Consider the following 26,987-nt stretch of genomic DNA (forward strand, 5'->3'; position numbering starts at 1 on the left):
TGCAATAGAAAAGAGGCATCTCAAATGCCTCAGCTGTTAGTCCCATGTTTTAGGCGCTTATAGCAAAGCTCATAAGCAAAATACTATATTTGAGTAACCCGCATCTATTTTCGTACCCCCTCGGCTCGATCTCCTCTTTCTCCTGCCCCCTCGCTAAAAAGAGGCTCATTTCCCAAAAACTAAAAAATCATCACAGAGAGAACCCTGACAAAATCTCCAATGGCTAACCTCCTCCGTCCCGTGCAAAGATCCCTTCCCCTCCTCAATCGCCGCCTCCAGTCGCGCCCCTACTCCGCCTTCAACGACAACCTCCTTCGCATCCTCAACAACGAGCTTGCCTATCTCTCCGACTACCAACCCCCTCTCCAGGTAACCCTAAACCCTAAACCCTAACCCTAATTTCCTCCGATCTTGACAAAACCCTAACCCTCCCTTCTCCTCTTCAAAAGCCCCCTCCTTATTTCAGGTCTTTCTCCATCGATGACCGCCCCGGCGAGCAGTGGATCAGGATGAAGAGCTCGAACCCGGCGAAGAACGAGGAGATTAAGGTCGACGCGGCGCTGTTCGATGGAATTGCCCCGATCCCCGAAGCCAAGAAGGCGGTTTATGAAGGGGAGGTGAGGTTGCACGTGAGCCTTGTGGTCGAGGTCTCGAAACGGGACGATGAGGGTTCGGGTTCGGATTCGGATTCGGTTCTTGTGTTCATTTGCTCGGCGTGGCCGGAGTCAATTGAAGTGCAGCAGGTTTTCCCGCTGAGGAAGAGGAATGCGATGGTGAAGCCCTATATGGGGCGTAATTTCAAGTAATTTTCTGCGTCTCTTTCAAATTTGAATCCTTTTCTGTTAATTGAAGTGCAAAAGTGACGATTTTGGTGATACATTATTTGTATAACTGGTAGAATCTTTGAATTTTGATGTTCAGCCATGATTTTAGGACCAATAAAAAAAAGGAGCTCCACTCAGCAAATAAATAGTTAAATCTGGTAATAGCAAGCAGTTTTATATATGAATTTCTAGTTTGAATGAACTGTTAATCTTTTATGATGTGTAATGCTATAAGCCATAATTTTGACGATGGAATTATTAGGTGCTCATAGGCCTCATACTTTGTGATTGTGAGGGTACTCGGAAACATTTATTTTGGGAAATGTTAATATGATATTTGTGGTTAAATGTGTTAATGGAATTTCGAAAGAGGTGTATTATTTGTGTAACCAAAGGAATGTTAAAAAAAAATATTAGAAATTCAATTAGTTTTGATTGAAGAAATACTTTAAATCATGGCATTTGGTTTAAAACATAAAAATGTTGTACTTGGCAAATAAATAGTTTTTTTTGTTAATAAATGAGAATTTTGATCTGTGGATGTTCAGAAAGCTGAGCAAGGAGGTGCAAACTGCTGTACTTGGTTATTTAGAGGAGAGGGAGGTTGATGATGAACTTGCTGAGTTTCTACACCAGTACATGGCAAACAAAGACAAGGTTGAGGTCCTTCGATGGATGAAGACTCTTGAGTCCTATGTTCGGAAGTAGACAGGTTTAATGGTTGTTATAATTTACCTCTTGTTTCTCTACTCACTGAAATCATTTTGTTGTGGATTTCGATTCCCATGAGAAAATTTTGATGATTCTTCAACGATATATTAACATTACTGTTGTAAAGCTTCTTCTTTCTTTAACTTATTCATCTTTTGTGGCCATGGTGTTCTTTGAGTTGAAGATTGCAAGAACTAGTTTCCTGTATGAATTCAGGAAATAGTAATATGTTGATTTTCTCATTTCCATATGGTATTTTGGGACCAATGAAGGGAGTCAATGTATTATTATTCCGTATTGGAGACAAGATTATGAGTGGCATTGCTTGGGGGATGCAATTTTCTTGTTCCCGGTCTCTTGTCTTTTAGATCTAGAATCTAGATTACCAATCTATACCATGAACCTAGTACTATAATTGAGCATAGGCATCCCATTACTGCAGATCTGCAGGAGAATTTTATTATTACCTTGTAAACATAGAGGGAGGATGGCCTTGACAGTAGGCATGTAACGACTCATGTAGAATTTGTGGTAGGTGTAACTTTCAGTCAATTTTCGTTAACCAGTAGATGCATCTGATTATGGAATATCCTTTTTCTCGGTATGACAATGTCTTCCTTTCTTTTAAAAACATCAGCTGGAATGTGGATCTGTTGAAGAGTAATCTCAGCCTTAAAATTTGCACTTAACTTCATTTCCAAGTTAATTTTGTCTCCTTAAGGTTTAATGTCTACTGGATGATACTAGTTAACCTAAGTTCTGTTCAACCTTGATCAAGTTCATTTCTAAAAAAAAAAAAAAAAAAAAAATCTTCCTAGCATTCTCAGGCCCTAAAATTTTTGATTGTTTAAATGGGACATACATTATAAACATAGTTGAAAGTGGAATATATATCTCTTATATTTTACATTTGGTTCGGAAAATTCTCAAGCAACTTGACTTCTGGTATAACTGTGGTTTCAGTGCAAAACCCATGAAATCAGTCAAGGCACTATCTATATTTTTACGCGAATTTATTTTTATGTCCAACTTAGTATATGTAATAACAGGTTAATTCTCATGACCGATTGAGCCTAGAGTTTATTTTGTTTACTACTATTAGCAGAAGTGCAAAAATCAGGCCCAGTTCTGGGGTCTGAAATCAAAAGAGATCTCGCTGTTTCTTCTGTTCTACTCTCTTATCTCTTTGTTTTTCTACTTAGTTTCTATTATTTGTTGTTATTATTTTACAGATTCCTTTTAAATTTGTCCTCGTCTGTGGTGGCTTTCATGGAAAAAAAGATAGAATCTTTAAGGATTTAGCTTAATATATGATTAGTTTCATAGATATAGTTTTTCATTTTTATCTGAATTTTCAGGTAGTTGTTTTCAGATCTCGTTTTCCTCCATATTTTCTTTTGTGACCACTTGGTTGTTTAAGTTACCAGTTCTCGCACTTTTGGATCCAACAGAGGTCCTAATTCTTGCTCATAAGTCTTCAGACTGTAATAATAAATTATACTACCAGTTCAAGAATGTCCCGAATCACATAATCATCTACTAGGATCATTTTAAGGTGAAGATTGGTTCCTTTAGAAGAGACAGAAATATTGATCAACTGCTGGAGACACTAGTTGAGACTTGAGAAACATACAATCTTCATAGTCCCACAGGTCCCCTCTAGGACTTGATAGTGTTAGGCCAAGATGTCTCAACTTTGAGTTAGAATTGTTCTATGATTCACACCTTCTAGTTATTAACTTGGGCCCCGTTTGACAAAGGGTTAAGGAAGAGGGGTTAAATAGAAGGATTAATGTACTTAGCCCATTCGATAATCTGAATGACTAAATTATTAACCCGTTAAATAAGTTTTATTTTAGCCCTTGTGATTAGTTTTAGTTTTTGGGAATAATAATTATTTTGACTATTTTCTTTATAATTAGAAGGGTTAATGATGCGAAACGAAACAGGGGGTCTATCAGAATCAGCGATCTAATTTGAACAAAGCACCGTTTCGCCAAAAAATCATTTTATTCTGTAGGAAATTAATTAAAGCAGTTAATGCGACATATGGATTTTAACAAGATTTGCAATGATAGTCATAAACAATCCCAATCTCGAATAATTTAATTGCAATATTCATTATCATTGCACAAGTTTTACAATCAATATCAATTTTTAACAATCACATGTTCAGTTTCTCTCAACTCACAATTATACTTTAAGCAGTGAATATATGATAAGAGTTTAGAGATGTATTATTCATGCAATTAACTAACAAAATGAAATCAACAAAAAATAAGGGACGAAAGAAAACGAAACCTTCGTCGGTCTGAACAGACTCGACGTGAGAGACCTCTGGAGGTGGGGTGACGACAACGGTGAACTGAACGACGACGACGAGTGCGACGGTGTTGAACTGATAACGACGTGGTGACGAATCTGAACGACGAAGGTGGCGATGATTCTGAGCAGCGACTAGAGTGACGGCGTCGGTAAGGTTGACGAGACGATAGCGATGTGATGATTTGTGGTAAGCAGCTGTGGTAGTGATAGTATTGCTCTGGTGGGGAATTTTGCCAAACAGTTGGTGTATATGAAGGCGGCAGTTGCTGGGAAAGGAGGCTCGGTGACAGTGGGAGTAGGGCGGCTGCTTGGGAGGAGATGATGGCGCTGGTGGTGCGGAGGTGGAGATCAGAGGCGAGCTGAGTGTGGATCTTGGTGGTTGCAGGAAAGAGGAGGGTTTGACTGATTATTGACGTTGGGAAGACGAGGGAATGTTTGACGACTGGAGAAAGAGGACACAAGGAACGACCTAGGGTTTCACACCCGAGGCTTAGGTTTCACACCCAAGGCTTCACACCAGATTTTAGCTAATGCAATTTTTCATTCAATAATTTATTGATTTTCAATAGTCTCATACAACCTTATTTATAAAAAAAACTACGTGCACACAACGTGCAATAAAAATAGAAACAAACAACATTCCCTCAAATCACTCAACTAAATTTTAAAATTCAAAATTTAAAATTTAAAATTCAAATTTCAAATTCAAATTTCAAATTTTAAATTTTAAATTTCAAATTTCAAAAATCAAAAACAAAAGAAAGTCAACTAATCAAATATGGAAATTGTCATTTCTTGTCCTCATCAGTTAACTATTAATCATTCTAAATAAGAGTATTAGTAAACCTCTCATTTTGAGGGGTTAACTCATTTTAATCCCTCTAGAGGGGTTAGCTTAACCCTTCTATATTTTTTATGTTTGGCAAATTATAGAGAGTTAACTCACTTTAACCCTTGTATAGATTTTTTGTGTTTGGCGGATTAAGAAGGGGTTAAGTCTCCTTAACCCCTCACTTAACCCTTTGCCAAACGGTACCTTGAAGAACTTTTCTGTATTTCATTTCCTTTTGCTGATGACTTTCTTTTTGTCTAATGTACAAGATATATGATTAGTGCTTAATTCATATCCTAGAATCAGGGAACTAGAAGCAGAAGATGTTTAAAACTTTTGTTCTTAACAGGAAATCCTAAAGCCTATTCGAAATGTTCAAATCTTGTGATTTGTTACATAATGAGGTACTGTTAGCTGATGTTCATTTGTAACCATAAGACGTTAAAAATTGTAGGTATAAATAAGCGATAATAAATTTTTTATTACAGCAAATGGTATAAGTAGATAAGTCCTTAGCAAATATACAGTGATTTGGTTTACCTGCATAATTTTCACTTCCTTTGTTTTCTTCTCCACTTGACCTTTTTGGTATACTATTCTTTTTTGTTTTTCTTTATATTATTTGTGTCCGTGTTCATGTTTAGAAACCAAAAAGCACAATGGTGGATGACCAAGTATGGTGAGGGCTGTTCCGTTTTGCATCAAGCATCATATGGTCCCATTTGAGTTCTCTACAAACGTACAACATCAGGTACCTTTGTGATGTTTTAGCATACTAAAAATATCACTTTGTCACTTATTTCTGCTACTGCTACTAACATTTCATAATTACAATATGAGTTTCTGAAGTGGACCTTTTAATTATTATGCTTTGTGTGGGCTTTGGCTTACACAAGGTGGTCATACTTGGAAACTTTACATCAAGCTAAGTACTTTTCTGTTTGGAGTTCTCCTATTATTATGATGGTCTATGTAACAATTCCTACTGTTAAATGATTTAAGTTTTTCTCCTTGAAGTTATTTCTTCTTATATTGGTTTTGCGATTTAGTTGAACTGTACTCATTGTTTGTAAGATTTGCCATAGGTTTCCCACCCATTGTTTTGTTCATAAAATGCTTTGATGGCTTCACCTAGTGTAAGTTCACTATATTAGAGTCTAACATGACAAGGTCTGACCAGTTAGGAGGGAAACCATGTACCAAAACTAGAAGACCATGGTCTTCGAAAGAGAAGTTACCTTAGATTGCTGAGGTTTTCTTTAGTTCTGCTTTATAGCTGGGACCCCATTTAGATTGCAAAGCCTTCAATGGTCGTACTGATGACATGAGATGATTGCTCTAACCTTGTAAATTAATAATAGTATATTTGCTTCTAAGGAATTTGTTAAGTGTAAAAGTTGGAAGTTGAGTCCTCTCCTGACTTATCTGTAACAACTTTGTTTTTCTTTTTCTCGCCCAATTTTAAGAAGCTGTATATGCTAAATATCTGAAGTTCTTACATAAAAAATTATCAAGCACTTCTCTGATTCCTTGAGATCATTCAAACTGAGGTGCTTTAGTTCTTGGCTAATTTTCAGCAAAAAAACACATTTGAAAGAGATTGAATAAGAGGAAAACTGTGAACCAAGGTTAATGGAAAATTCCATTCGTTTTAGGATCAATATTATTTCAAAGTCATTTGTATCTCTATGTATGATTGCAACTAGATCATCCGGTATGTCATATTTACCTGTACGATGCTGTCAAGTAATCAAAATTAATAACTTTGGTTATACCTCTCTTGTATGTGCTCCTTTTTAGGTCAGTTCTCAAGCTACTTTGGACTTTGGATGCAAGCCACTCTTGAAGCAGAAATTAACTTTGTTTTGTTTTAACTTTTAAACCTATCTGATCAGACAAATCTGGCACTTAGTCCACCATTTCGACTGTTAAAATGTACTTGTGCTAATATCTTGGAATCAAGCTTTACCTGTTATTGTTGCTCAGTTATAGTTTACTTGTGAGTTTAGAATACTGTGTAAATGTATTCCGTGTGACCTGATTGTTTTTAGGGATTTTTACAACCCATAAGGGAAGCAGATTAGTTTTGAAATATACTTTTGATATCTTTTGCACTATTTCTTTCTGGGGATAAAGACAATCATCAAAAGTAAATTGCATCCAGCATTTCTTATTATATGTCTTCTTACAATAATGTCGCTTGCCCTCTATTCAGGAGACTCTTTTTTGGGTTTTTTTTTGTGCTATAGATTGTTTTTTTAATGTATGAGCTGATCGTTTTTAATCGTGTCTGTAGTAATCCTTTACGAACCTCTGTGGTAATCCAACCTCTGTGGTCCTACTTTTTATAGGCATTCCATTATCAATAAATACTGTTTATTACAACATTCATGCGTTCACATCATGACACTTAGTTTCTTATGGGAATTGGTAATTGCCAATTCCCAACTTGTTATTCCACAACCATCTGGCATCATATTTCTACGAAGGATGCTAACCTCTACTCTTGGTTTGTCTTTGTTGATGGAGGCAAACTCCATGATTTTTGATATGGCACTTGAGTGACATGTATCTTGGACTTTCTATGCTAACATCTACTGTAGGTTGTCTTTGTTGATGGAGGCAAACCCCAAAATCTTTCATATAGATAATTATTAGCCTTCGCACTGAAGCATAAGGCTGCCATAGCATAGCACATATTAGTGCCTATACATCTTCATGCCATCAATTCATGCTTATCATGCCATAGCATATATTGGTGCCTATTCATTACATCATCAAACATCTTCATGCTTATCATGCCCCCTTATATGTCTATTCTTGACTGATCTACCAAAGTTCTGTTGCAGATCTCATGCATTATGGAATCAAATTCCTGTTGAATAATGGAGTTGTTGAAGTGGAATCCGAAGCACCTTCATGAATAGGACATGATGGAGTATTGGACCTGAAGTCACTTTCCAATTGCTTTTGGAGGTAGGCCCAGAAACTGTTATTTTTTATGTGACTTGGACCCCTTGCAACTTGATTAACTGGAAGACTTTGTTTATATTTGTATTTTTAAGTTTCATTTTGATAGGAACATTATTATGTGTTAGATATTGAGCTAGGAGGCTCGTGTCTTTCTAGGTATACATCATGCCTGCATAGAATAAAGCAGTACAGATGTAGTTATCGAGATAGATAGCTCCAAAATTGTAAAGTATATGAAGGGGAAGTGAAACCACCAAACTTTTGTCACCTCATTTGGATGTTTATTCCTCCTTTCATCAATAAATAATTGCGACAATCTTATCCATAATCTTGGGGAGATTTAAATACGTATATGATGACGCAGGTTGATAGAAAATGAACCTAAAAGGAACTGAAAGATTAGATAGAGGAGAGTGACCCTGAAGAATCCTGAGACTTCACAATTCTAGAAGCTCTTTATTCTCTTCATGTTGTTCCTAAAATGCTTTAAGCAATGAAAGGATCACATGAAAATGTGTTTTCTAGAGTATCATATTTTTAAGAATAACTCTGTGCACTCAATATTTATTTGAGTTTTATTTATTGTTTATGATGGTGAATTATTTTATTTTTCTGGAAAGACAGATCATTTGGCCTGCGGCGGCATTTGGATTCACTCATGCACATTCATAACTCATAAGCTGACATGGTAAGGGCTGCCACTTTGCATACTGCATCTGGTTATTTATACTAGCAGTAATATTACCTTCAAAATCCCAAAGACTATGGGAGTTACTAGTTTAGCACAGATAATACAAAATCACATAACTATATATCATGTGTTGTACATTCAATTTCTTTTTATGTATTGAAGTAGTTGTTTGTGCAACTCTTCTTCATGTTCTTATTATATACAGGATGGAAATTTTCAGTATTTGCTTAAAAACAACCAATTAAAATAAGGATTTGGATCCTCTCCACTACAAAAAAGTAGTGGAGAGACCACTACTTTTAATCTCAAACGTTGATTATTTAGTAGGTGGTTATGATACAATCTAAATCTAACACTTACCATACCCTCGTGTATTGCACTCATTCTTAATTTGCAATAAAAGAAAAAATCATAACCATCAACTAGATAATCAATGGCTGTGATTATGTAGTGGTCCCTTCACTATGTTTTTTGTAGTGGAGAGGATCCGAATCCTTAAAATAACAATACAAACAAGTAAAAATATTCAACTCTTGATCATCAATCTAAAATTCAGAAAATATATCAATAGCAACAGAGAAAAGTCACCTATAAGACTATATCCCACAACAAATAAAAACTAAACCTATGAAATTAATAAACCAAAAATCAGTAACTAACCTAAAGCTTTAGAGACAAGTCCAGTTTTGGCTCATCTGCGTGAACATCCAATTGACTTAAACTACTACCTCCACCACCACTGCCACTATCACCACCCCCAACCCACCGCAGTCCTCCGGACACTACCACGTCACCAAAACTTGCCGCTGGCATTGTCCGACCATAAGCCTCCTCGCTTAGCATCATCCTCCCGATGCTTGTCTGGTGATGTCTGAATGGCTGGGCCCACCTTCCGTACATCATTCCGACGTATGGCTTATGCACCCTAGAGTGCGCCTGAACCCCCAGAGACCGCTTGCTTCCGTACAATGCGGCGGTGGGCCCCATCCCAGTCGTCGCATATCGATGGCATGATGTGGCTGTGGCTGGTTGTAGACGCCGACGTTGAAGTGGTCATGGGCCCCAGCTGGTTGACTGGCCAGCGCAACGGCAGGGCTCGCGCCCGGCTTCGGCCAGCGTCGCTCTCGCTTCTTGTGTGCGTTCTGGTGACCACCAAGTGCCTGTGAACTGTAGAATTTGCTTGGCAGTAGTTGCGCATGAGAATAGCTCTCTGCTCTTGCTCTGACTCCGGTGATTGGCACCGCGCTCCTTTCGCGGTGCCGGCCGCTTCAGGCCTCGGCTGGCTGCTCCCCCGATCGATCCTATCAGATTTAACTCGGTAACCATTGGCCCCAACGATGAAGACGAAGAGTCTTCGCAGGAATTGTCATTATTGACTTGATGATCGGAAAGCCCGAGGCCCAGTAACAACTTGGTCTCCTTCTCTCCATTAATTTCCTCATCTCTGTTTTGATCTTTCTCTGAGATTGAGATGCTTGAGGACTGAGAGATGCTTGTTGCCTCCATCATTGGTTTTGGATTGGATTTGGGATTCGAGCCCATTCTGTTGACTCTTCTCCTTGTTTGTTCAGTATTTAAAGGGGGAGGATTAGAAGTCAAAGGGAAAGAATCTTCATGCAAAATTATGGGAAGTTTTGAATGCAAATCTCCTAAAAATAGGAAAATTTGCTGGTTGCTTGAATTTAATTGGACTTTAAAAATGACCACATGTTGATAATTTAAGAAGAGAAGCCTCACAAGGAAAACTCAAATTTTGTACAGCTAGCTATTAATCTCTTCCATGCCCCCTTTACCCCTTTTTCTTCTTCTGGTTCTTATATTTGAATCCTCGGTTTTTTTACACTTTTGTCGTAGAAATATTGTTAATTCTCACTTTTGGCACATTGACGATCTGTAAGCAGTGGAAAGGAAAAGCAATAAAAGGTGCCAGATGTGTAAATATAAATCATATGATGTCATAAGTGTAGAAGTCTTTTGAAAGAAAGGGTAAAGTGGCAAGTATCCGAGGTGACATGTATTTATTAAGGGAAAAATGCTTCTAGCCCCCAAAACAAAAAGAAACATGTCTCCCACCCCCAAGACTTTTTCAACGGGCTCTTTGCCCCCAAAAGTAAACTAATTATTCACTGAGCCCCCAAAACACAAAGCCCAAGAATTTTACACAGGTAAAGACTATAATACCCATTCTACCCATTCTCTCTTTCTCTCTAACCATGCAATCCGGCCCTCTGCTCTCCCTCCTCCTTCCCCCACCTCTCCACCCGCCGCTGCCGCCACCCTCCTCCTACCATCATCGCCTCCTCCGCCGTCGTCGCCGCCCCCAAAACCAACCTTCGCTGCCGATTGATCCACCGCGTTGATCGTTTCTTCGCCGGCGATCCTCGCAACCTTCGCTGCCAATTTAACCTCCCCGCAACAAAGATTCAGCGCCTTGGAGCTCCCCAGGGACACCACCAACAGATCCTCCGCCCCGTCGGTGAAGGGAAACTTCCTCTTATTAGTAAGCACGTGCGTGATTGTAGCTGCCGTCGGATTTCCCATCCCAATCCCCCCTCCCATCGCTTTGATGTTTAGAAAACATCAAAGCGATGTTAAAATTAGGGAAAAATGCTCCGTGAACCCAAATCCGTAAGATTAGAGACTTTTGTCATTTAACACTTTACGATTAGAGACTTTTGTCAATGAAGTTTGAACACAGAAAAGTACTTCTGCTTTGCCTATTACCATTTAGCATGGCCACACATCCACCACGAGCAAGGGAAATACTACGAATATAGAAAAGCTGGATAATGAACTTCCTTGTATGTTATATCATTCGTCCATAGTTCATGCTCAAAAATAAATAATTGATCCAAAATGATTACAGTATACACCGATAAACAAATAAGCAATAGAAGGCATGATTTTACTAGGACAAAAGGAGTTTGTGTTTGCTTTCCTATGGGTTTACTGGAAAATTAACGAACTTAGAGCTGATATTATTTGCAGGAAGTGTTTTCCCATAATTTTAATGAAATTTTCAAAAGTCAAGTGATTTACGTGTTGGTTGTTAAGTTTACGGGTTGCTTGTTAAAGTTACGCGTTGATTGTTAAGGTTACGGGTTGCTTGTTAAGGTTACGCGTTGCTTGTTAATGAAATTTTCAAAAGCCAAGCGATTTACGTGTTTGTTGTTAAGGTTGCGCGTTGGTTGTTAAGGTTACGCGTTGATTGTTAAGGTTATACACGTTGATTGTGAATGTTACGGGTTGCTTGTTAAGGTTACGGGTTGCTTGTTAAGGTTACGCGTTGGTTGTTAAGGTTATACGCGTCGGTTGTTAAGGTTATACGCGTTGCTTGTTAAGGTTACGGGTTGCTTGTTAATGTTAACCGTAACCTTAACAAGCAACCTGTAACCTTAATAACCAACGTAGAACCTTAACAAGCAACCCGTAACCTTAACAATCAACGCGTAACTTTAACAAGCAACCCGTAAACTTAACAACCAACACGTAAATCACTTGACTTTTGAAAATTTCATTAAAATTATGGGAAAACACTTCCTGCAAATAATATCAGCTCTAAGTTCGTTAATTTTCCAGTAAACCCATAGGAAAGCAAACACAAACTCCTTTTGTCCTAGTAAAATCATGCCTTCTATTGCTTATTTGTTTATCGGTGTATACTGTAATCATTTTGGATCAATTATTTATTTTTGAGCATGAACTATGGACGAATGATATAACATACAAGGAAGTTCATTATCCAGCTTTTCTATATTCGTAGTATTTCCCTTGCTCGTGGTGGATGTGTGGCCATGCTAAATGGTAATAGGCAAAGCAGAAGTACTTTTCTGTGTTCAAACTTCATTGACAAAAGTCTCTAATCGTAAAGTGTTAAATGACAAAAGTCTCTAATCTTACGGATTTGGGTTCACAGAGCATTTTCCCTAATTTTAATGAAATTTTCAAAAGCCAAGCGATTTACGTGTTGGTTGTTAAGGTTAGCGTTGGTTGTTAAGGTTATACGCGTCGGTTGTTAAGGTTACGGGTTGCTTGTTAAGGTTACGCGTTGCTTGTTAATGAAATTTTCAAAAGCCAAGCGATTTACGTGTTGGTTGTTAAGGTTAGCGTTGGTTGTTAAGGTTATACGCGTCGGTTGTTAAGGTTATACGCGTTGCTTGTTAAGGTTACGGGTTGCTTGTTAAGGTTACGCGTTGCTTGTTAATGAAATTTTCAAAAGCCAAGCGATTTACGTGTTTGTTGTTAAGGTTACGCGTTGGTTGTTAAGGTTATACACGTTGATTGTGAATGTTACGGGTTGCTTGTTAAGGTTACGGGTTGCTTGTTAAGGTTACGCGTTGGTTGTTAAGGTTACGCGTTGGTTGTTAAGGTTATACGCGTCGGTTGTTAAGGTTATACGCGTTGCTTGTTAAGGTTACGGGTTGCTTGTTAATGTTAACCGTAACCTTAACAAGCAACCTGTAACCTTAATAACCAACGTAGAACCTTAACAAGCAACCCGTAACCTTAACAACCGACGCGTATAACCTTAACAACCAACGCGTAACCTTAAACAACCAACACCGTAAATCGCTTGCCGCTTCTGAAATTTCATTAAAATTTAGGGAAGAATGCCTTGTGAACAAATTCGTAGATTAAGTACTTTGCTCCATCTTAACAGTTTACGATTAGCAGACTTTTTGTCAATGAAGTTTTGAACACAGAAAAGTATTCATGCTTTGCCCTATTACGATTTAGCAATTGGCCACAATCCACCACTGAGCCAAGGGAGAAATACTACAATATAGAAAAGCTGGATAATGAACTTCCATTGTAGTTATACCATTCGTCCATAGTATCATTGCTCAAAAATAAATAATTGATTCCAAGAATGATTACATTACATCCGATAAAAAATAAGCAATAAAAGCATGATTTACTTAGGCAGAACTTAATTAAAAAGGGAAAAATGACCTTAGGAGAAGCCCTCCTCAACTTATGATACTTGATTAGGACTTCTAATTAAATAAATAAATCAAGAAAAATCCCAAAAGAAACTCCATGTTCTCCTTCCAAAACTCCCTGTTCTCGTAAACCTCCTTCTTCCAGATCGACACCGACGCCTTCACCTCGTTCGATCACAAACCGGCACGCCTCGATCGCGTCGGATCTGTGGACGGCTGATGTCGCGACGAATACGCTGGCCTTGCCGACGGGGACGGTGCCGAGGCGGTGGGAAACGGCGCCGCGGCGGGGGAGCGGACGTGGGCGGTGTCTTGGCGGGGTCCAGGTGGGGGGAGGTGGCGGGGTCCAGCTCTCTCCTCTGCACAAATAAAAAAAGGAAACAAAGGGTATTTTGGGAATATTTATGTTGGTTTTAAACAACATATCACGTGGGGGGTGTTTTGGGGGCTAGAAGAAAATCGCGCAAGTTTTTGGGGGCAAAGAGCCCGTTGAAAAAGTCTTGGGGGGTGGAAGCATGTTTCTTTTGGTTTTGGGGGCTGGAAGCATTTCCCCCATTTATTAATTACTATAAATGAGATAAATAGGAGAGAGTGAGAAATATTATTAACCTACCATTTATGTTGGATTCGGAGCTTATTGCTGAGTACGATGTACGTGGACTTGATAGTTAAAAGGAGATATAATAGGATTATGACTGTTACTATTTTTGGGGTCCAAGTTATCAGGGGTTGGGATCTGTCCATATAAATGCTCGCCATTTATGGTCGAATCCGCTTGGACGCGTTTTATTCGTTGCAAATTATGGTGCTTCACACGAACATATTCGCTTAATGAAAGTATGTATTAAGTTGGAATATACCTACAGATCCTCGTTTTCTTTAGACTTTAATGGTAGTTTTTAAGATTTTAAGTACAATATATTAGTAATTAGGAGAAAAGATACAGTTTAGAGATTATGAATCTTATTGGATTACTTTAAAAGATCACATATTTTTTATGGCGACTCTAATGTCTTTCTTTTTCCTTTTTTACAGGATGAATACTCGTATGAAACAATTGGTATACAGCTCCTGTACATGGTAAAACTATTTAACGCTAGTATAAATTTGCGAATATTATGCGGCTACTTTATGAGAGTTGCCATAAACTTACATCGAAGTAAATGAAGTAATATAATATTAAAAAAGAACAAAGCAGGGAAAAAAAACTATATAGAGAAAAGCGGAGATTTTTTTTTTAAAACTATATTCCCATCAAGATGGTAGCCGAATCTTATTTTGCCCACAAAAGCTGCGAGCGCATGCATACCCTTCGAAAATATTAGTTTTTTGTTTATGCCTTAAGACTATCTCCATCAGGAGTCAAAATTTTAACCTTCTCTCTCCTGCCACATCACTTTATTCCCCCTCCACATAATTCAACAATCTCCATTTTCACATCACTTTATTCCCCCTCCACATAATTCAACAATCTCCATTTTCTATCATCTCTACAGCAGGAGTTTTTTCAAAAGATTTTTTTTCTATCATCTCTACAGCAGGAGTTTTTTCAAAAGATTTTTACTTTATTTGGGACCCACTATAACCCACATAAAGCAAAGAGAAGGAGAATAAGGTGTTGAAAACTCAGATTTTTTTTTTGTCTCCAAATTACACAAGACTAATCTCTATTTATAGAGGTGAAAAAATAAAAATTATTGATATAAAAATTATAAATTAATTCCTAGTATTTATCTCCCAAAATATCATTTAAAAATTAGGAGTAAAACAAAAAAAGCCAACCAATCAAGCCTTGACACATGGCTTGATGCTTGGGTTGATCTACTGTTGCGGGACCCACACGGAGAGAAAAACCGGAGGTGAAATATTCACCCATTGGTCTCCGGTTTTTCCCCCCCGATCTCTACCTGCTGGAGCAAAAAAAAACCCCAATCTCCACCTGCTGGAGATAGTCTAATAGTCATTATCAATCATGCACAAGTTTTCTATATATACTTATAGATAGAGCGATTATTGGTTGCGTTCAAGTATGCGTTACGCTCTATAAAGTAGCATTAAGTAACTTGCAGGGAAATGCATCTAGTGCTATTTTTCTTGTACGCAGCGAGCAGTAACCACCGATTATTTTCATGTTCAGATGTTCGAACTTCCAGTTTAATTTGGACGCATGAATGTTGCCATCTTTTTTTTTTAATATATTGTTGGAAACAAACCTGGGCTTTACGGACTCTTTTTTTTTTTTTTTATAGGCAAATGATCTAGTCATAACAAAGCTGGTAATAATTTGTAGACGACATGATCAAAGTCATAACAAAGCTGCAGGTAATAATCTGTAGACGACCAGTACGTGTCCTAAGGCGTATAGGCACGTGTACAAGCGAATCGATCTGTGATCGACATGTGGCAGACATGTAGGAGACAGTATAGCTTCACAAACTTCTTTTCTCCTTTACGACGTGCTAGCTGCTTCTCCTCTTTGAGATAAGCTAGCATTTGCTTTTTTTGTTTGGTCCTTTCTATTTTCATCACTTTAGCTTAATTAAATCCACTGACGCCATGATACCGCAACATGATTGGCTATAAGTGGCTTCTAGTGCTTTTGAGACCCTTTTCGTTGCAATTGTCGAAATGCCTAAAGTTTACAAGCAGAGAGAAGATAAGGACAAATTTTCAAAACCAACTTATTTGGACTTTTATTCCCAAAAAAAGACCCGTTTCACATTTATTTAGAGAAACCGACCTGGTTTCAGCCTCAGCGCTGAAACCAGGTCGGTTTTTGAAAAAATCACGGGAGTTGAACTCCCGTGAAGTTTTTTGAACTACGAAACTTCACGGGAGTTCAACTCCCGTGAAGTTTCGGAGAGTTTTTTTTCAAAAACCGACCTGGTTTCAGCACTGAGGCTGAAACCAGGTCGGTTTTTGCAATTATTTTTGAATGGGGTCGTTTTTTGGGAATAAAAGTCCAAATAGGTTGGTTTAGAAAATTTGTCCGAGAAGATAAATAACATCTTATGTGAGGATATTCTTAATGTATCTTGTGCAAAGGATATTCTTTTGTTGGAGATCGTCAATTTGAGTTTGAAGGAGACCGTATCTTGCGGATGATCTCAGTGTGGACATCAGAGGAATGCGGATACTTTTCAGTCTCTTTAACTCTGTAGAAGATTACATCACAGCCTATGTAAATTCGTCCGTTGAACTTTCATCGTTATGCAATGAGCCCCCAATAAGTTTCAAAGCAGCTCCTCTCTCCCGACAACTTTTGGAATCGCAGAAAACACTCCAATTAGTTTCCACATTCTGCAGATAACCCTCATAAATTAGAGCCAAAAACAATATAAAAGAGGCATTTTGAAGTTTATTGGGAGTTTTGTGTAATTTAACCGAAAGATATCGGGGGTTTCAGCAAAAGTTATTGGGGTTTTACTGCAAGACAGTAAGAGGTCTTGGCGGTTTAGTGTAAGTTTACCTGATATATCTTGTACGTATCGGACGCATAGACACTTTTATGTTAGCAGATGCATGTTTGAGTCGTGAAATAACATGGACTGGATGCCTCAGAGTAATGTGCATAAATGCTCTGCAAACTTATAGAGTTCTGCTTTTTAACTCGCCACCGCCCAACTCGCGGGCAGCTCGCAAGAGCCAAAACAGTGTTTTCGCTCTTGCGAGCTGCTCGCGAGTTGGGCGGCGGCGAGTTAAAAAGCATTTTCGAAACTTATATTGCCTTGCTTTTATACTGGAATTTTGATAATTTTGTATTTGTGAATATCATATGGTATTCACGCCACATATTAATAGTGTCCCAGCATTAAGCGCATACTTAGAATACACGGGGGCCCTAAGGTCTTCGTTCGATACAAATAAACTTAATTAGAATTGCTCCAAGAAAGGAAAAAAAAATTATATAGAGGACCCTAAGTTCCAAGCTATGTGCTGCTTAACTATCAATTTCAAATATTAATTTATCGTTTGCACTGATATTTTAAATATTAGTATATTTATACTGCTTATAGTAATTGTATACATTGAATATTGATATAATTTGAGAGCAGCGAACGACTCCCATCCTACTAATATCAATGCCCAAATGAACTATAGTTTAAAAGATGGATGTTTTACAATGGAAAATCAGAACCCAAAGCAATTCATAAGGGCTTATTTGCCCAGGACCCATTGTATACTCTAGGAGAGTTGATTCAAGTTACACTCAATTGATCTGAGGTCTGCTTCTTTTTTGTTTGTTTCACTCATTTACATCTTAGCCCTTATTGTTCAAAAAATTATAACATATAACTGTCCCTTTTTCTTTGACTAGAAGAGATACACGTGCATTGCACGTCTTTATTTGTTCGGTTTATTTCTTTAGTATAACTTGGTTGTAAAAGTGTTTCGTTTAAATCCTCACTTGATGACGTAATATTATCTGTGAACTTTCTTAATACTTACATTTATGTATTTTCAGCTTTTATTTTATGTGTCGTTGTGACCATAAGCAATGTAAGCTACAAATTATTGAAAAATATTATTCGCTTATAAACCATGAGCAATGTAAGCTACACATTATTCGAAAAGTGTTGGATATTTTTTATCAAAACCGCTTTCCAAAAATGAGTTTTCAAACTATGTATTTATTAACTACTGGTATTTTGTAGAAATTCTTTGTAGCGTAGCGGAAAGTTAAAGTTTTGATATCTTAAAGGTCCTGTGTTCGAGGCTTGCCAACGGCAAGCCGAAAATTGTTTTTATTTTATTAATCTCTCATAAGTTCCAGGGGGTTGTAGGTCGTGGACTCGTGAGCCGTGGGCCAATGGGCCGAGGATCAGGGCTAATCGGGCTGAGCCGTTAAATGGCGCTTTGTTAGACGTACTTTGCACTTCGCATGAATGCATCAAGGCTAGGTGGCGCCACGTTGGCGGCCACACAGTCTGCCTCGCATTCGCATGAGGGTCGCACCCTCGCGTTCACAAGAGGCAACGCGACCCCTCGCATTCCCCTCGCATTCACAAGAGGGAACGCGACCCTCACGTTCGCACGAGGCTGGACGCGACTCTCGTGTTGCGTAGGATTATGACCCTCGCGTTCAGACGTTACTGCATGTAGTAGTTACAGCGTTTATGTTATTTGTCGTTACAAATATAATTGACATAATTGTCATTATGTTTATAACGTTCAAATTAAATGTGGGTGACCTTTAAGCTGGTCTTAGAGGCCTATATATAGTGCCTCTTGGGGAGCTCTTGAGAACAAGAGATACAAAAGAGATAAAAAAAACACATAAATGTTTTGTGTTGTTGTGCTGCTGCTGTAGAGTCTGTAAGCGTGAAAGCTTTAGTCTGTGCCCGAAGGAACATAGCTTTGAACCGAAAGGTTTTTAACAGATCGAGGAAATCTCTGCCTGAACCGAAAGGTACAGATCGAGGGGATCTCTGCCTGAACCGAAAGGTTATTGAACCGAAAGGTTTTAACAGATCGAGGAGATCTCTGCCTTGACCGAAAGGTTTTATAGATCGAAGAGATCTTAACAGTAGTGGGTCGGTGCACACCAGAGTATTGTACTACTGTTCCTGAAAGCAGTTTGGTCTTGGGATCCTTGCACCGGAGTAGGCCAAATATTACTTTAAGCACATCGTTTCATAAATACACAGTAGCTAAACTTGAAAAAAGTTTTAAATTACATCATTTCAGTTCTCAGTGTTTTATTACAGATTTAGCTACAGACGCCAACAAAAAGATTATTCGCTCATATATCAATCAATTTCTTCAATGCCTCAAATCTAATAATAACAGATGACATAAAATCCTTTTGAAGTAAAAAAGTAAAATGAAAAAAAATCTTCTGTCTTAATTCCTAAAGACTGTAGAATAAGAAAACCTATCATCATTTAAGAAAACTTCTTCATAAGTTTGCAAAGATAACCACATTGAACTATTAGGTTGCTCAATTCTTATTATATTAATATTAATTCATCAAATCATTGAAATAGCTATTAGATCCGCAATTCTTAAGTTAATATTTACACTTGCAATACATAATATGTTTCCAATGCTAATGTGCTCTAAGCTTCTTTTTACTCTTTAAATTCTAATTAGATCAATTTTTTATTAATTGGTTTTGAATGAAGAGAGCTTTAATTCAGGACTTTAAGCTTCTTTATACTTTTTAGTTGTCAACCAATTCTAATTAGATCAATTTTTTATTAATTAGTTTTGAATGGAGAGAACTTTAATTCAGGAGTTTAATTATAATTTAATGGCTTTAGTTGATAACTAATTATATTTAGGATAAGAATGTTAATATTAAAAAGAATTAGGTGTAAAATTGACCAATGAAAAAAATTCAAGAACTCCCACTTTTAAAGGGAGTATGATATGATATGATTTCCCAAAGGCAGGCCAGGGCTCTAAAGGACCCCACGGGCCTTCGCCCCTGTTTACAGTGGAGTTTGTTTTGATTAATCTAGATTTATATTTTGTGCATCAATAAAATGGAGCCAAGGTAAGTGACTTTCATTTGGTGTAAATTCTAAAATGAAACTAAGATGTCTAAAGATAAACAGTTGCAATCTTTCAATTAGTTTTATGATGAAATATCATGGCCAGCGCTGGATTTTCTAGAATTCCTAGCTAAAATATTCAAACTATATTTACCTTGCCTTATTTGGATCGGACGGTCGGCTCTTGATTAAAGATGGAGAAACGGTACTTGATGAAGGAATGAATGTGAATTACAAAACCATTTGTTTTCTAATGTTTGTGAACCTACTTAATTATGAAATGAATCGTGAGTCTCTACACGAACTGACGAACCTAACTACTTTTCTGGAAGGGGTGAGGGCATATGTTAGTCAAGAGGTAGATGATGATGATGATGATGAAAATAATGAAATCCACAATGACAATAATGGAGATAGAGATTTCGACGATGATGACAAAAATCTTTGAAAGCCTTTGACTCTGATTTACTGAGATGTTCCCTGCTTTATAATATGTTTCAGGTATGAGTTTGTAGGCTCCGGAGGATTTATTATTATTTTTTGTTTAGGTCAAAATGTAATCATGAATAAAATTAATTGTGCTATCATTACTTGGGACCTTATTATAATCTTGCTATATAGAAATTGCTCTATGTTTCAAAATGTACATCTCGACAGTGCAGCTTCTTGTTTTGGGGAATTTTTTAAAAAAAAGACTGATTTTGCTAAATAATTAGCAAAACAGACCTCTTTTTTGTCTGTTGATCAAAAAGATGTCGATTTTAAAAAACAGACTGCTGAAGACATACGGGACTAATAGTCCCGTATGTTTTCAGCAGCATGTTTTTTTTTAAAATCGACATCTTTTTGGTTTGTTGGCTAAAAATAGGTCTATTTTGCTAAATAATTAGCAAAATAGACCTATTTTGCTAATTATTTAGCAAAATCGGTCTTCTTTAAAAAATTCCCCTCTTGTTTTTAACTATGTGTGCGCACGTGTGTAATACACTATTATTGCTTATTCTTATAAATTGAATTAAAATCTAACGTCTGCAAAGTTAGGGAAGTTTATCATTACAATTCTTGTTTAACAAGAAGGGGTTCTTGTGCTGTTGAGTAATGAATCCAGGTTCCCATAATCTTATTGGGCTACCCTATATAATGTTGCTTGATGGCAGAAAACCGCTGGATTTGAAATTCTTGTATGTCCCGAGCCGATAAGTAACAACATGACATAAATTATGTAAATAAAGTGGTATTTAACAAAGGGATTATTTAGCAGAGAAAAAGAGTGTTATCTAGATCCTAATCAATTCATATCTCTACAATTCTGCAGTGACACATAAAGGAACTAATACTTGTACGTTAATCCAGCTAATTTATATGTGAGAAAAATGCGAACCTTAAAGAACTACATTTAAAAGTCAATATTAGAATGCCCTGCTGATAAAAACAGAGAAAAAATAGTGTATTTTTTTTTTACCTGAAAAACAGGGTGAGATACCATGTTCATAAGATATATTATATAAGGATATTTAAAACAAGTCTGATACAAAAACAAAAACCAACAACAGAGCCAAGAGGTAAGAACACAGTAGGGAAGCTGGTAAGGAGCGGATCTAGTCGTCACCCACCGAACTAACACTAACAGTGTTCTCACCCAAGGCCAAAAGAAAAACACACAAGATACTATGTTGTCTGATACATCAAGGCCCCAACACAGTAAAAAAGAAAAAGCCAACAACACCATATCCTACTCAAAACACAGTGAGAACTAGGGCAGAGAGGAAGACCCACCGCATCAAAAATCGTGCATTTTTTATCCTTTATATCAGAATAATCCAATCCAAGCCGGCTCCTTTTTTTTTCATTCTCCCAGATGATTCAAACCAATAATAGACGGAACTTTATGTTTACCTTTCGATAATACAGCCTCCAACAGGAGGTAAATGAAAGTTACCAAACAAAATAGGAACTCAAAAACAAATACAATATATATTTCACTGTCAAAAGAATAGCAAAGCTTTGATTTCAAACTAACTGCACAAGCTTCCTCTAACAAGCAGCAGCAGCAGCAGCAGCAGCAGCGAAAGAGATACAGATACTCGTATCTACAGAAGATAACCCTAATTGTAGATTGTTCAATAGCTGACATTCTTCAACTTTACCCTACTTTGTCAACCAATAAATCAAAATAAGAAAGGTACAAACAGAGGCAACAAGGGAGAGGATTATGGTATCCATAGATTTCTTTCTTCTGATTGACGAGAGAATGTGATTCACCTACGACCATAACGGTATGGATCTGTTACTTAATAACACAGCCATGATAAGAGGGTTATTTGCACTTAAATACCCCAAGTTCGCCTCATTTTCACTTAGATAACCAAAAGTTTTTTGTTTGCCCAAAAATACCTGGCAATTCAACAAAATTTAACTTTGATACCCAAGCTTAAAATTTTTTTTGTTAAAAGTTTGGAAATTCAAAGATAAATTTTCGTTAAAGCTCGGGGTATCAAAGTAAAAAAATTTGGTTAAAATCTAGAGGTATAACAGTTAAATTTTGTTGAACTTCGCGGTATTTTTTTTGGGCCAAAAAAAAAACTTTTGCGTATCAAAGTTTAAAAAAAACTTTGGGGTTTCTTTTTTTGGGCAGAAAAAAACTTGGGGGTATCAAAGCTAAAATGGAGTAGACTTTGGGGAGTTTACGTGCAAGTAACCGGAAAAAAAAGCGAGTTTCAGGTGGTAAAAGAAGAGGATTTCTTACTGTAGGAAGGCGACTGCTAACATTGGTTAGCTTAGAGCCGATACCGCTGAATGTTGAGCGTTGCATAACAAGTGCCCCTAGAGTAGCTTGGGCATGCGAAATTACATTATCCATCTGCAGAAGAATACTGGTAGTGAGTATGAGTCTGCTAGAATTATCGACCGGCTTGAATCATATATTGATTTTATAATTTACTCTGTAATTCACTCTACTTGCTTTAGGTTTATAAGTATGATGAAAAATCCCCAAGATATAGGCACCCACTTATAATAAATGCCCCTCCAACTTAGCTGAGGGTATATTTTGTTTACTGGTATAAAGAAGGGCATTCTCGCTATAAACCCTACCGAAGATCATCTTCAAATCTCATTTTTAAAACCTTAATAAAGAACCCATCTCCCACGCCAACACAGTCAGATATGTTGCAACTCCTGGTCATGGTGCTCTTATGGGTTTAATGTTCCATCATTCCTACTTCCAAAGACCAAAGTTTTTATTCATAAGTAACCAAAAAAATAAATTTTAAAATATCCACCCTGAAACACGTTAGAGAGCAATATTCAATCATAGACTATTGAGGTTTTATAGCAGAAAAACAAAATATGACAGGATTGCAGAAAGACACTAGGAAATATTTTATATTCGTCATTTCTAGTAACAGGACCTTCTATGTATGTCAATTTCAATCTAGTATCTAATCAACTTAAGTAGTAATATCATTTCTTATAAAATAAAGAAAGTTAAGCATATCACAAACTTAATGCTGACTTAAATTAGAGCGTGTCATATAGATGACACTTGACACAGAGCTGCCTAAGAAAAAGTGATGCAAGCTTTGCAAAGTAGGTTCTTCCACTGCATAACCTGCTAGTCCTGTTTCTTAATAATATTAACTTTGCATGCCATCACATGACTCTAGTTGGCATGCTTCTCACTTCTTTGATCCATGCCCTCATTAAGCTCAGAATTCAGTAAGTCTCCTTCCTTGAATCATCGAATACCAACAGTTAGTTTTGTTAAATTTGTAGCGGCCTACTTCTTTTCCCTTGTTCTGTATATGATATTTGTAAATTCCGCTAATGCTATATATTTCGAAGTATATAAATATCTGATTTTCCCTTGGGTAATCTGAATTCTCAAGTATTTTAACTTCTTTGCATTTGTTCACCTTAGGCTTCAAGGTAGGGCCTCATATAGTGTTCTTGATAGATTCGACAAATGTCTGAAATAACCAGAATAGGCTTCATCGATGGCACTTAAATCATAGGTTTCGTCAATGGCACTTAAATCATAGGTTTCGTCAATGGCACTTAAATCATAGGTTTCGTCGATGACACTTAAATAATGGTGACATAGGGAAACCCAGCTTTGTGTTGTTCAACTGGATACTACATGTAGAGAAAATGTATCGCTCTTGAAGAGCTTTAATGTATTTAAACTTGTCTAAAATACTAGCTGTATGAATTTCTGTTACCAAGCATTAATTTAGATCTTTACTAAAATATTGAATTGACTTATTTTAGATTTTTTTTTTATAATTTTTTTAAGTAAAACCAATGAACATATGCTTGGTTTTCTCAAGCTTTGAATAATCGGACAGTAGGTACACTAAGTAGGTATAACCATATCTTATCAGATTTTAAGCATGCTGATGACTGATCCACTTCATATGAACCCAAAAGATTCCACCAACACTGGCAATTAATAATTTATTCAGCTTGATATTAACTAGAAGTGACCATTACATGAGGAGATCTAAAGTTCGAAATACAAGAATTAGTTGATAATATTAGGGAGGGGGAGGAGAGGGAGGGAGAGGAAGGGGAAGGGGGCGAGGCTAATGTCGAAAGATAGTTCATTATCAAAGCATCCGAAACTTCCACACCTACATCCAACACTTATGATCTGACACTTGACAAAACTCAAAATTCTTGAATAAATACTGTAAATTATTTGTGGACATTGATAGATTTCAAACCTTGGTTTTTTCAAGTTTATCAATGTGTCTTGTACTTATCACACAATTTCATTCATAAGGCATCAAGTGCCATTAGAATATGACACAAGTGACCCGGCTGCTAGGTCTAACAATTAAGAAGGAAACCAGTCATTCATTTCTCATGACTCATGAGAAATGAACGACGATAATAGAGCATAGAAGACATCTACCTGTCCAGTGCTTCTACTAATAGTTGCTTGCTCTCTTAGGAGAGCCTGGTCAGCATAATTGCCACCCTCTTCCAAGTCCATTCTGGCACTGTCAAAATCTCTGAAATCCAGGAGTGATGCATGTTCTTGTTTAGCTTTAAGGCTTGACCGAAGCCGGTAAAATTCCTATAATTGGAACATAAAGTCTACATCAGAGAAAGAAAATAATGTTTGACAATCAAGTTGTGCCACAGCCTACAAAGTTACAACCGTTTATCTACCAAGAAGGCAGACCAAGCTAAAAGCTTGTAAAATTTTCCTTAAATTTGCAAGAAGTCAATCCCTAGGATAAATTTATATATTTAAAAGAATTAATAACCATGCTAGATTTACAGTATGCCAAAAGGGACGAACATGTCACCTGTGTAAGATCTTGCAAAATCTCTGTGTGCCGGTTCAAGGTATGCGAAAGGATTTCTGAGCCTCCTGATGATACCCAAGCTTGCATCTGGGAGTTTACTTGCTGAAGTTGCTTCAGTAGTCTATCGATGGCAGGTTCAAGGTCATTCTCTGAACCATCACTTCTTGTAGCAACCAGTCTACGATACGTATTCAACTGCTCATCCAACTGAGCTTCAAGTTTCCTTGCCTGGCGGTGAGGAAAGCATCAGCTAATAAAACTAGAAAATACAACAGCTAATGGACATCTAACAAATACCTAATAATTCAGAATTTAAGAAAAAAGCGCAAAAAAGGAACTGCAGTTTCAATTAACAACAATCAGAGGCATCATTCGTGTATTCTATACTCATACATAGTCCAGAGATTGACAATCAAATTTTCAGTTAAATCAACTACACTACATGAATACGTACAAGACTTCGAAGAAGTAGAAAATACAGCTCAAGGGAAATAAAAAATTTCAATGAGAAGTCAAAATAAAAAAAACTTACGAATATACCAAAAAGGTTATGAGACTAATAAAAACCAAGTTTCATCAATACCATAAAAATGAAGTAATTGTGGGAGAAAATTATATGCTTGAACATTTGAGAACTCAAGGAATTGAAAATAGAATTTTGATTACAGATAACTCTGGAATGACTTAGAAGAAGGATTAAAATAGACTTTTGTTGTCGTGAATAAGAACAAGGCAACAACTTCATATCTTATAAGCACTTACAATTATAATGTACCAAATTATGTTAAACTAGAAGACCTATCTCATCACATCTAACACACTAATTCAGATTACTGAAATGTCATCACTTACAGTTACAATTTATCTTATCTTTCTACACGCAACAAATAAATAAAATACATGTCAGCAAGGTTTTAAATGTCGGATGTTGGGTTCATGTCGGACGGCTAAAATTCATGTCGGATAGCAAAAATCAAGGATATGTTGGGGGATATGAAAAAAATTATCGGATTGTCATATTGAATGGTGTGCATATGTGTAATATAAATATCATAAATAAAATCTAAACAGACTTAATAAATTCCATTGTCTAAACATATAAAAAACTAAATAACTTATGATTCTTAGAGTTGATGTTGAAGGAAAGATGTTAGCAAAGAGGACTCCGATGTTGGCGGTTAAGAAGAGAGAAGATCACCCGATATTGATGTCGAAGGAATAGCTCGGAGAAAAGACCGATGAGATGTCAAAGCAGAGAGAGAAGATGAGTGACGAAAATTACTTCGGTCTTTTTTTCTATTTCCCTTAACTTATCGATTTTTTTTCTATGGAAGTAATATTAAGACATTCAAGAATTTAAACCCAAACATGATTAGATAAACATAACAAAAAATTTTAAAAAAATTAGCCAATTTTTCAAACTTAAAAATCGGCCAACATAACCAACATGTCCCTTGACATATTCGCCCGACATATCTGACATGTCCTCCGATATATCTGACATGAACCCTGAAATTGTAATATGCGTCAAAAAGCTCCATATCATGTCGGATAGCCGCTAAATCCGACATGTTGGCCGAGCTGACGTGTCAGACATGTCGGCCGACATTTAAAACACTGCATGCCGATGCCCTAATCTAGGAAGGCATGTTCCAAACTAAAAACGTACCCGCATAGTTTCCACAAAACATTGAATTAAACTTCTTTTTTCCACCGAACAAATTGCAAAACAAGGAAACGAATATATGATCCCACACATAAATGTGAGAGCTGCTGATAAACGCGGATGATTTGCAAGTTATTTAATCTCTTAGGTCTCACCTTTAAGTTTGCTCCTATCCCAACAATTTTCTAAACAAATTCCATATGCACATCC

General features: G+C 37.0%; 2 protein-coding genes across 6 annotated transcripts in view; one reads left to right on the forward strand and one right to left on the reverse strand.

Moving 5' to 3' along the window:
- On the forward strand, positions 112-15,907 carry LOC109841213. 5 transcript variants are annotated; one of them, XR_002247178.1, is made up of 8 exons: positions 112-369; positions 450-802; positions 1,373-1,544; positions 5,337-5,443; positions 7,542-7,668; positions 8,290-8,353; positions 14,335-14,379; positions 15,549-15,907. XR_002247178.1 is itself a non-coding variant. In XM_020410125.1 (3 exons), exons 1-3 carry the CDS (start codon positions 220-222, stop codon positions 1,530-1,532), a joined length of 663 nt encoding a protein of 220 aa, XP_020265714.1. In that variant the 5' UTR covers positions 112-219; the 3' UTR covers positions 1,533-1,699. The 5 variants fall into 5 exon arrangements, 1 of the variants encoding a protein (XP_020265714.1); XR_002247179.1 differs by lacking the exon at positions 15,549-15,907 and having other exon boundaries at positions 8,286-8,353; positions 14,335-14,526; XR_002247177.1 differs by lacking the exon at positions 15,549-15,907 and having other exon boundaries at positions 1,373-1,536; positions 14,335-14,525.
- LOC109841214 (Golgi SNAP receptor complex member 1-1) overlaps positions 21,577-26,987 on the reverse strand; it is a 6,800-nt gene continuing 1,389 nt past the window's right edge. Inside the window, exons 2-5 of the mRNA XM_020410126.1 lie at positions 25,112-25,339; positions 24,712-24,876; positions 22,543-22,656; positions 21,577-22,058 (exon numbers count right to left, since the gene is read on the reverse strand). Coding sequence (XP_020265715.1) covers positions 21,945-22,058; positions 22,543-22,656; positions 24,712-24,876; positions 25,112-25,339 — 621 coding nt within the window. The 3' untranslated portion in view covers positions 21,577-21,944. The remainder of the gene's footprint in view (positions 22,059-22,542; positions 22,657-24,711; positions 24,877-25,111; positions 25,340-26,987) is intronic.

Source organism: Asparagus officinalis, chromosome 5 (assembly GCF_001876935.1).
Source record: "Asparagus officinalis chromosome 5, Aspof.V1, whole genome shotgun sequence".
In the NCBI taxonomy this organism is placed as follows: Eukaryota; Viridiplantae; Streptophyta; class Magnoliopsida; order Asparagales; family Asparagaceae; genus Asparagus; species Asparagus officinalis.